The 11,843-nt window shown below is 43.2% G+C and overlaps 1 protein-coding gene across 1 annotated transcript in view; it reads right to left on the reverse strand.

The window, feature by feature from the left end:
• Slc35f4 (solute carrier family 35 member F4) overlaps nt 1–11,299 on the reverse strand; it is a 24,383-nt gene extending 13,084 nt beyond the window's left edge. The window contains exons 1-2 of the mRNA XM_023703947.1: nt 11,005–11,299; nt 6,173–6,392 (exon numbers count right to left, since the gene is read on the reverse strand). Coding sequence (XP_023559715.1) covers nt 6,173–6,392; nt 11,005–11,108 — 324 coding nt within the window. The 5' untranslated portion in view covers nt 11,109–11,299. The remainder of the gene's footprint in view (nt 1–6,172; nt 6,393–11,004) is intronic.
• Between the last annotated feature and the right edge of the window lie 544 nt (nt 11,300–11,843).

An 11,843-nucleotide genomic window follows, 5' to 3' on the forward strand; every position in this document is an offset into this window, starting at 1 on the left:
GACTAAAGATTACATAATTTTACAGAAATGCAAGGGGCCAGGGAGACGGCTCAGTAGAATAAGCGCTTGCCTGGCAAGTGCAAGGGTCTGAGTTCAATCCCCAGTTCTGCAAAAAAAAAAAAAAAAAATAGAAATGCAAAATTATAACTGTAGCGACCCTCTTCAAAGTCTCCATCACTCGTTACATAAATGTGAAAATATGTGCCTGGACCATTTAAATAGGCAGCAATTGCATCAGTATCTCTTTCAATTGCTGTCACGCAGAGAAGCATTTTTCACTTTAGGGGGCTAAACAGCGAAGTCAGTTAAGTTCTAAGCAGAAGCAAGAAAATCTGAACATTTGAGATGTTAGCACAACTCTTCTTCACAGTATGGGTAGAAATGTATAGGCTCTACTGTAGGCTCATGGGGTAAGTTCAATTACTTGCCACATTTTTATTTAAGTTGAGCAGTGATCAGGATAAATTCTCAGGGGCATGTTTTACGAAATTCTTGGTGTATTTTCTGTCTACACAGTGGAAGCTAAAGGAACAGATCTCCACTAATCTCAAAACGCAGGAAAAGGCTGGGTGGAAGTCCAGTTTGGAGTGATAAAATAATCCCAGAATATCTCTGCTTGGCACCCTTGGTTTAACTTTAGAGAGCAAATACTCTTTAAATATCCCTAGAACAAGTATCTTATGCTCGAATCTGAGTCACATGCATTTTTCAGTCATCAAGGAAGGATGAGGAGCCCAGGCCCTTCTCCTCCTCAACAGAAACTCACAAGATGACTTTTGGAGCTCAGCAAGCTGGAGCTGGAAATGTATGGCTACCCTGGAAACACATCTCAGAGAAGCCAGAGCCTTAAACTGTGGGACAACAGTGCTCACTCACAGGGTGACCACCTCAGAAATGCTCTGGGATGCATGAGCTCTCTAAGGGAACTCATTTGCTAAAAATTACCACGTAGTGGTGCCACCTGCTTGGCTTCTAAAAATCTTGGCTCTCCTGATAGCTTATTCTGGTTCTGGCCTCTTCATCCACCCCAGCGCTCACACAAGGTGAAGAGCTGCAGTTACCATCTGTTGGGTCTAATTTGTGTAAGAATATTAATAACCATAGTGACCTCAAAACTACCTGTGCCTCCATTTGTAATTCACATCTTGGTGTTGCCCACCCAGGATGAGGACCCCAGGAAGGGACTTATTTAGTACTTCAAAGGAAGGTGACAGGGACTCTGAGCCATTTTGCCCCTCAGAGGGCACTCTGCATTCATGTTCAGGGCCAAATGGAAAGGACTGTGAGGCCACTCGAGCCTGTTCCAGGAGCCCAGAGAGACAGCTGTACTGAATGCCTCCTGGGACCTTCATGAAAGCTATGTTCCTCTTACCTTTCAAAGAATTAGTTTGCATAGACAATGGCTAGACAAGCAACTAGCTTTTGGCTGATTCTGGTTTTGGGCTTCAGTTTTTCCTTTTTTCATTCAGCTCTCACAGGCCACAGGGTCTGAGCTGTGCATCCCCTGGAGGATTCCTAGCTCCACCCTCTTCACTGTAGTTGCCATTCCTAGTTGGTTTGCCAATCCCAGAATCACCATTTGCCCAGCATACCAATTCCTTTAGGATCCAAGACACTGAAGTGAATTTTCAATTTGATTCTTCCTACAGTGAATGACTGTAACCTGAACATGTTTCTTCCCTGGAAACTAGGGATTTTTTTTTTTTTTTTCCTCCTCGAATGCCTTCAGGGCACTTTTGACTGGCTGCAGGGTTGTGGGGATCGAACTACAACCACCTGAGGCTGACAGCTCTGTGGAAGCAGCCACTTCCCTGGAAACTAATACTGTAGTGTGTTCAGAAGTTGGACAATGGCAGAGAGGAGTTTCACCAGCTCTCATGAAGCCCCTGAATCCCAGAACCAGCAGCGAGTCTCAAGCCCCACTGCTGGCTGTGGCTGCCCTCAAAACTCAAGACCAGGGGTCAGCAGAGGTCGAAACACACACCCATAGCTCCGCCAGGGAGAGCTGCCCTGAGCATTACTGTTTCTTCTCAGAGTAGTTTAGATAGATTCCTCCTCAAGTAACTGGCTACACAGGAGCCTTGAACTTCTGCACATTGTTATACTTAAGGTTCTACCAAGAACGGACTCTTCCTCAGACCCAATGAACCCTTTTATGCCTAGTATTCCAATTTTGGAATGTCACAGAACAGTAGAACATAATAAAAATTTTTGTCTTCAAATTCTTGTTTCTTGAATTTTTCTAGGTAACATGTGACAATCTCTAGCCACCCAGGTGCTGCACAGGAAGAGAAGAAGTGGCATAAAGAAACTCAAAGACAGGATAGGTCTCTGCTCTGAGCTCTTAGTGCCCAATACCTATTTTTCTGCACATTAAGTCCATCTGAAAATCATCTCAAAAGAAGAGGAGAAAATAGAGGGAAAGGAATCTCAGAGGAAAAGACTGCTGGGCTAGGGGGAGCAGACATGTCAACTGCAGCTTGGTGAGGACTGGGCGCCATACGGGGCATAGAGCTCAGCATTCTCCTCTCTTCACTATATTTATAAGGTACAGTGGCCAAGAAGGACATGAGAGGGTGACCCTACCCTTTCCCCTGGGAAGCATGGAAGCTCCTGATGCAGAAGTCTGTCCTGTGTATGAAGGGGTCTTCCCAAAGGCAACTGGGAAACAAAAGTTCCTCTTAAACTTGATCTTACTCACATCAGCCCAAGTCAGGGGTGACTTAGCTCTTGCGTCCTGTCAGAATTTGAAGGGAAAGAAGTGTAGGCAGGGCAATAAGGAGCTTGCTTCCCTGACCCACTCCAGTCAGTCCTGGGTAGATGTAAGAAAATTTTCAAGACAGCTTGAGTTTGGAAATTTAACTTCCTAGATCCGCATAAATGCTGGAGAACAAGTGAGTGCTGGGTCAAAGGACAGATTTATTTCCTAAATCTGCTAAAGAGGTTGGAGGTTTTCTCTGAGCACCAATTTTCTCCATATTGGAAAAGAAATGAGAAAATGAAAAGTCTAAAATAATATTACAAAACATAAGGGAGTGGAGTGACAAGCTCCAGAAAAGGGGTTTTAACTTTCTAGTATGAAGTCTAGTGCAGTAGCCACCAGCACCAGAGGAGCTAACTCTTAGCTGAGGTTCATTTCCCCCGAGAGCCTTTGCTGTTGTTCTTGGCCATGGTGTACTGCTGCTCTTAGTGGCTGGTGCTGGGAAGCAAACCTAAGGTCTTGTGCACACTGGCTAAGTGCTCTGCCTCGGAGCTACGCCACCCCCAGCTGAGGACCTTTTACTCTAGTGATGTTGGTTTCTCTGATTCTCACGACTTTACGAATTGTAGCTAAATAAGACAGGATTTCAGAGACAGGAAGTCATCCCACTTGATGCTGCGAGAACTAGATTATATGACTTTCCAAAATTTTTGCAATGTTTTGAAAAAGTACGATCTTTCAAGGATATGTATTAATTTACACAAATGACCAAAAGTGAGCCGAAGCAACTGCTTATAAAACAGCTAAGACACCTTACTAGTAAAGCAGTGAGAATGACTTTATAATTTGAGAAATAATTATAGCAGATAATGTTTCCATCTGTAATTCAGTATTCCAAAGAAACAAAATATTAACAAATCATTCTTAATACATAATTCACTTTTATGTTAGTATTGCCTGGTCGTGATCCAGATAGACCAGTATTTACTGATGTTGTAACTTATGACACTTTTTTTTATCCTGTCCTTTGTATTATTTTGGCATGAAAAAGAGGAAGCAAAAGATCCTAAGTTCTCTCTTGCTCTTTTTTTTTATTTCTTGGTACCAGAAATTGAACTCACCACCTTGTGCTTGCCAGGCAGGTGCTTATGCCACTAAACTATATCCTCAGCCCATAACTTCTCATTTTAAATATGACCATACTTGGGGCTAAGGAAACAAGAATTAATCCAGTGACTGTTTCTAAATTCCCAATGCTTTAGCATGAGCCAGAAAGATGAATTTTAACATGAAGATGGAAAGAAACCCTTTAACTCTTTTTTCCTAAGAGGAGCCGGGGATAATGTCCGGAGGGACTGTGGTTTAGATTACTTATAGATAACCACCACCACAGCAGCGTTTATGTTGGCCGTGCTGGATTTACCCTCCTTTAATCTCTCACATGACCTAATTAGACATGTTCTCTGTGTGTCTCCAGAGGAAAATTGCTGATAATGTCAAAGGCAAAATGCTGAGTGTGTTTTGGTGCTTCTCCGATTCCATGGCCTCATTATGGCCATCTTTAAAATCACACTTTTGGGAACGTGGCATTAAACAGGTTTTAATGTTTCTCAGTGAGGAGTGAACCATTTCCTATCAGTTAAAACAAAACAAAAAACCTTTACTTCCATAAAGCCCAACACTAATGCCTGTAATTTTGCCATCTGTAATGTCTTCGCTTATGGGTAGACTTATTAATAAATACCTCCTGACTACTTAATATTTCTTCTTGCAGGCCTTATTACTTACAGAGTTTTGTATTAATCTCTTGAGGTTAATGGGACCAAGACCACAAACTTGGTCCCTTATGCACCAGATGCTGGTCCTCCACAGCCCTGGAGACCAGATGGCCTCAAGCCAGCAGAGGAATGTGCCCAACAGTGTGTACAGAGGGAGCCACACACCTTCTGGCATGAGTCGCTGCCCTGACACTCCTGGCTTGCACTGTATCACCCCAATTTCTGTCTCTGTGACCACACTGCCCTTCCTCTTCTACTGTCTTTTCCATGTGAGCCTCTCACAAGGGGCCCATTTACAAGGACACTTGCTGTTGGGTTTGGGGTCCATTGAGATCACACAGGCAGCTCTCCTCAAGATGCTAAATTAATGACATTTGTAAAAACTCTTTCCAAATAAGATTACATTGACCTATCAGTGTGAGTTAGGACATAGATGGATCTTTTATGAGAGCCACCATTCAACCCATTGGCACAGGACAAATTTAAAATGGCGATGGTTAGTAGCCTGGAGGAAGATTTCTCAAGTCTGTGTTGCACAGCTGACATTTCTTTCCTTGCAAGATCTGGAACATTGTGGCTTTTTCGATGTGATCTTAGGGAGGCTCTTGGTTAAGTACATTCATCTGTTTTACGGTTTGTGTCTAGTTGTCCCTCCCCCCAAAGCCTCATGCAGTCTTGGGGTGGCTTCTGGAGTTTGTGATTGATTACTGTGGGTGTGGATACTGTATCTGCCCTGGGGAAGATAATCTGCATTGCAGCGTAAGGCAGAGAGAGAGGCTGGCTAGCTGCCTGAGCTCCTGCCACTTCCTTGGCTCTCTGCTCTGTGCCAACAAGAGCAATATTTTGATAGAAAAATATATTGCAAATTCAATCTGGACATCTTTTCAGAGAAGAGCAAGTTCTGTAATGTCAGTACCTTGGGACAAGACTATTCGTTTGGGCCTTCTTCTAGGGTTGTCTCAATATTTTCATCATGGTGGCGTGCCACTGTACACGAATGAGATCTGCCTCCTGGGATCTGCATGGTTTCCAAGCAATCTATTTCTGATATAGAATAAGCAGAATTTTTTTAAAAAAATCTTTTTTTAAAATCCATGTTACTGTGAGAAGGAATAAGCTCAGAACTGAAGAGGTTGGTTGGTATCCATTTAACACGGTTCAATTAAGGATCTGTACCCCAAGGTACAAATTGCTGCTTTTAGTTCCATTTCTAGCTTAGTCACCCTAGATATACAACCACTTTTAATAGCATTGCACCATCACAAGTGACTTTAATTACTGTTTGGTAATCTTATCTACTTACACCAATATTAATTAAATCCATCTTGATGGGGGTAAGAGGGAGTTGTCCCGAAATATGGTGACTGATAAAAGTAAAAATCTAAATCTTTACTGGAGCTAATTTTCATAGACCTTTCTTTCCTGAAGACAGAAGGAGTTGTTTACATTAATTCTAAAAGTAGAACCTATTTTTTATGATCGGCTTCAGTGCCTCCTATTATAGTCAGCCGACTCCCAAGTGGAACTGATCTCCCACTCCTCTCAGGACACTGGGACTGCTGAGGCTTCCTACCGCCTCTTCAGGTTTCACTCTGTCCTCAGAAGCAGGGGGAAAAGCTTACAGAGGACAGCTCCCCTGATGCTAGGCTTTATAACCAGGGCGCATTGCGCATCGAATGAAGTGTGCCATTACCCTCACTCCCATGAACCTGTCTTTCAGCACAATCCACGACAGCAAGAAGACAAAGGCTTTGTTACAACAGAACAGAGCAGAGACATCCGTGGCCGTCAGCTTCTTTAAAGCCAGTAAATACAGGTAATTTGTCAAAGTCCATAGGATAGAAAAGGGAGCAGTTCTTTTAAGAAAGAGCTTCAGTGTCAGACCATCTTCACCAAAGATCCGACTGCATTCCCTAGGAAAGACAAAGAGGTTAATACACAGGTAGCTAATGGTCACCATCTTGTCTGCCTGACTCTTCACAGTCATTTTCAGCAGATCACAAATGCTTGAGGCCATCAGACATCTGTGGGACACAGGGAACCCCACATAGGCTTCACAGAGCAAGATGCTCTCCTCCCTAGAAACTCTCTTGGGAAGACCAGGGCAGCCCTTCCGCTGCCGTGAACATTCTTGAGGAAGCCTGGAGAAGCACTCGAAAGAGAACTTACTGAGATCACTAGAAATTGCAAGAGGCTCAAGGTTTTCTCCAACAGGTGAATGTGACAGGACCAAGATGCTACAATGTGACCAGCCTCGGGTGACTCAGAATTCTGCAGGAGGGGGACTGCCATCTGTGGCTGAAGCCACACACACCTTGGGGCTCTGTCATTCCTCAGACACTCCTTCTTCCTAATCTATTTGCTCAATTGACTACTTTCTTTTCCTGCCAGAATTTTTAAGGCACAAAATGATGAAAGTTTCTATGATAACTAAAAGTAGTGAAAACCAAGTGTGAAGCTTAGGTTGTACTTTATGCACGCACTGGCCATTTGGGACAACTCACCTGAATTCACTGTGTGAAAATAGTCACTTGGATTAAATCTTAATTGGTTTGATATCTGATTAAATTGGCTATTTAGTTCAAGAGCTCATTTTAATCAAAATACTCAGCCCAGCGATATACAGCAATACTGGAAGTGATACAATGACAATGTCTATTCTATTATTGCCTGAAACAGACTTGCCAGTGAGCAAATTTAGCTTTGCTTTCTCAGTTATTCATGGACATTTAAGCAAGTATAACATGCCAGGCAGTATATTTTCAAGTGTTGCATACATCTCATGTTCAAAAAAACAAGTTAATAACATTTGAACATATTCATAGCAGAAATTATTTACATAGCTCTAAGTAGTACTGCTACCAGTTTCTCTTCTAGCTTTCCTGCTTTTGTGTGTGTGTGTGTGTGTGTGTGTGTGTGTGTGTGTGTGTCAACTCCAAGAGTGCTGGGATTAAAGGAGCTCCTGGCCACGCCTTCTGTTCCAGCTTTTACTGAAAAGGTATCACTGGGTCTCAAAGGATTGCAAAGCCAAGCCATCTCCACTCAGTGCTTGCCTCTTGTTGATAAAGTAGCCCCCCCACAGGCGGCCCCACAGAGTGAGGGTGCTGTAAAGGCTCTCATGGCAGAGAGCAGAGCTTTCAACACTGGGTCTTGGTAAAGGCTGCTATCAAGTGGCTGAGGATGCCGGGAGTTGTGCGTCAGCAATTCCAAGAGGATTAGAAACGCACACTGCACACACAGAGCTTTGTGTTGTGGTTTTGCTTTTACATGAGACAGAGGAAAGGAGGATTTTCATAACATGAAAATGACATTTCTCAAAGGTAAATTTTACTTAATATTTATTTTATTTATTTATTTATTTTTTCTTGGTACTGGGAATCAAACTCAGGCCCTAACACTTGCCAGGCGGGCACTTACACCACTGAGCTATCTCTCCAGCTTTCAAAGGTAAATTTTAACTTAACAGAGACATAACTTCAGTAAAGGGATTAAATAACTTAAGAGCAAAGCTTTCTTTAAATTAAACAAAAATTTCATGTGGTCACATGAACAGGGACATGAATGGCTGCTCTGGAATCCAACGGCCACTTCCGGGAATTCTGGGCAGCATCACTAAGGACAAAGAGCAGTGCTCCTAACCATCCTGGGCCTAACGGTCATGTTCTGTCCTCACAAAGGGACACATTCCATGAGAAAGCCGTCGCAGAGAGCTGGTGCTGAGGGTTGAGGGCTTATTCTGTCATCCATAACCACTGAATGCCTCTGTCAATACACTTTAACTAATAACCACCACAAACCCATTTCTGATGAAAGGATTTCTTTTTCTTATTGCTGGCTTTAGCCGGTAATTATTCTTCCCACTTGGAGTCCACCACCATAGTGGCTTGCGTGCTCACACGCAAGTGTGGAATGGCGGGAGGAATCTCACAGTCCTAGTCGGACCACCTGTGCCAGTGCAGCTGCCTAGGAAAGCTCTCACACGTCCGCTTCCTCACCACCCTCCTTTCTTTGCCCATCTCCTCTGCTGCCAACATCCTCCTGGTGGTCACTGCTGTTGCAGGAATTAAAAATAATTATCCAAGGGCCAGTCTCCAAGGTAACCAGGTCACCATGTAAGCATTAAGTGTTAAGAAATGTGAACACTGAAAGACCGACTTTTACAGGCAGGAGGTAACCACAGGTCTCTCTAGGATGATAAGAGCAGAAGGCAAATCTTGGAATAAAGTGTGGAAAGTGGGAGAGTACTGATAACTTCATCATGGTCATCATTACAGCACATGGTAGCTGTTGAGCTCTTTCCATACCTCAAATAGTATCCTAAGCACATTTTACAGTTGCCTGACACAGACAGTAGTGTAGCACTACTCCAATTCATTCTGCCTAAAGATTTTCTTCCTAAGAAAGCATCCATATTAAAAAGCAATGTATAATCTTTACTTTCTAAATTTCAAATTCACCTGAGGCTGTTGAATTCAGTTAACATATAATTGGAATAATTGAGTCACCAAAACTACTTCCAAACTGACAACCTTACCGTCTAGATTTGATACTTTGTTGAAAATTCTTTTGATGACAGCCAAGAAAAAAACTCAAATGCTTTCATACTGCTCAAGAGAAAAGTAGTCAGAAGTTCTTGCGCTGGGGAACAAATTGTGTTTCCAGTCTTCTGCACTAACTCTATTTCCCCCTCATTCAGACTCGAGAGCTTTGGGAGTCCCTCCTTGGCAGATGCTATTAATGAGTCTACAGGGAAAAGAGATCAAGGATCTAAGAATTCCTGACAATGTTTGCTACCCATTTTGCTCTCATTGGAGAATGAGCCCTTTCAAAGACAATTTTTTCTACTTGATGACAGAAGCTCTTTGATTGGATTTCAGAAATGGCCAATTTCACTCTACCCTAATAGGTGGAGATGTCTTGGCAAATCACAGAACTTGCAAAGTTCAGAGTTAGCTCATCATGAGAGACAGGGGAAAGATGAAGTTTATGTCCCTAAACCACACTTCCATCAGCAGCAGCTTCTTGCAAGTGTGTCATCTTGGATAACAGTAGCGTGGCTTACTTCAGAGGTTCTCAAGGTTCTACTCCACTCCCTCACTGTCTCTTTTGTTGATTTTATCCCTGTACGTGTCAAAACCAGCACAGCCTTAGAGTAGAACACACAGCCTATCTAATGCACAAGCCAAGCTCAAACAGGGACAACGGCAGTCTGATAACAACACTGCCCTGTGCTTATATATAAAGTACTGTCCTTTAACACACATTCACACCAGGATTATATCTATTTGATGGGACTTGAATACCAAATGTCTTTAGAGGTCACAGACAGATACAGGTTTTCTTTCTTCCAAAGTGCACAACATAGATTTTTTTTTTTAAAGTTTCTTAAACTATAATAAAGTTTTCATGGCTATCCATAGAAAATCAGTTCATAGAATAACTCTAACATTCCCTATTACCAAATGGAAAATGAAGACAGACCCACCACCATTTAAGTGTTCAAGAATACTTTGTCTAATGCATCAATTATAATAGTCATTCCTTATGCTTGTTACCCCAAGTGAATTAGATGTAGGGATGACAAGAAAGGTTATTTTGGCTGCTGCAGGAAAAATTTTGTTGTCATTCTGCTAAGGAGCAATACAGTTTCCCTGCCATCTGCTAGCCACTGAGGTCTCTGGTTTTCTCTGTGACGACAGTCCGAATGACTAATTGTCCTCAAAGTTACTCCTTTTCCTGGGATTTGTCCTTTGGGGCAAGGTGTCCTAACAAAACAGCTCCACCCCAAGTGCTGCTTCTTTTGCTTTCCTTGGGGTCTGCTCATGCTGGACTAGATTAGTCCTGCTGCTCCCCTGAGGTTAGCATGGAGTGACCACTAGAGTGCTTAGCACGGAGTGACCACTAGAACTAGAAGAGCTCAGCATCTCCAGCTGCACCTGTGCAGCGCTGGGGCTCAGACCAGCTCCTGGGTGCCCCAAGCCATAGACAATGGCGCCTGTTAATGTGTCCCAGGCCAGAAGTCCCTCAGCAGAATCTGAGGTCCTTTCCCCACTCGAGCAAGGGAGTGGTGGGAACAGTGTGCAAATGTTTGTGTAACAAGTACTCTTATGAGCGCGTACATTTTTTTCTGAACTTGGGACACTGCAATGTTTTTTTAAAATACGAATACCAAAGATAAAAAAGATACAGATGTAAATCATGGCTTCATTATTTATAACTGAGCTTGGACAAGTCATTTAACCTTTCTGAATCTGTTTGCTGTTATGGCTAGTGGCACCATCTCAAAAGGCGAATGTTGTTGCCACCAACAATGATGAAATCAGATGAGAGATACAAAAGCACCAGCACAGTGCCTGGCATGCACAAGTTGATGAAAGTGAGGCATGATTTTGCCTTTGAGTGTTCATTTTCCATCTCAGCTCCTGCTTCTCCACCCTTCCCATGATGAACACATCTAGGAGTGTGCATATTTGCATAAAAATATTTTCAAACATCTCCCAGCAAGCTTTTAACATTTTTACCTACCTGAATTTTTTCATTGGAGATTGCTTTTCTTGAGCAGTGGCCAGATGCCCAGAATAATAGACTGGGAAAAACATAATGTTCCAGTTTGTTGAAAACCATGTCATGAAAAATGGACAGTAGAAGTTCTTGTAAGTGATTTTTACAATCTGTGTGGTTCCAACCCAAGAGGATGACACTGACAAGATGATCAAGAGTCCCCAGACGGCCTTCAGAACCACCGCTGTGCAGGACAGGCAGCGAGCCTTGAGTCTGTTTCCTTGGCTGTTGTTCTCAGGGTGAGTCTGAGTGCCATCATCCCCTGCACACAAGAAAGGAATACAAAAGGCTGGAAATCAGATTATGAAACAGCAATCAAATGCACCAGCTCTTTAAGAAGATGAGTGTAACCAGAGAAGTTGACAGCAGAATCACTCATGCTGGCCCCGCAGGTGCAGTGTACGGTGTACGGTGTACGGTGTACAGTGTACGGTATACGTAGGCGGTCACCAGCATGTGAGGGTGTTCCTGCAACAGGCAGACACTGTGCTCTTCCCGGGTGCTGCCCCCTTCCGGAAAGTGTTACAGACTCAGCCCTGAGAAGCTTTGGCCTGGGCATGGGATTTGCAAGCCTACATGAGCAGATGAGAGATGAGCCACGATCCAGCAGGAACTCAAAAGAGGCATGCAAGACCCCAGCAGCTCCTTTACTGCTCCCCTCTGCACTGAAATGGAAAATCCCAAATGCAAGGTTTCTTTCAGTCAATGTAAAGGAATGAGCAGAACCCAGCTGAACAACCCTGTGTTCACCAACATGAACAGTGAGAAAGAAGCATTTGGTTTTATATTCCACTGAGATTTTC

Source organism: Octodon degus, unplaced genomic scaffold (genome assembly GCF_000260255.1).
Source record: "Octodon degus isolate 3935 unplaced genomic scaffold, OctDeg1.0 scaffold00007, whole genome shotgun sequence".
Classification (NCBI taxonomy): Eukaryota; Metazoa; Chordata; class Mammalia; order Rodentia; family Octodontidae; genus Octodon; species Octodon degus.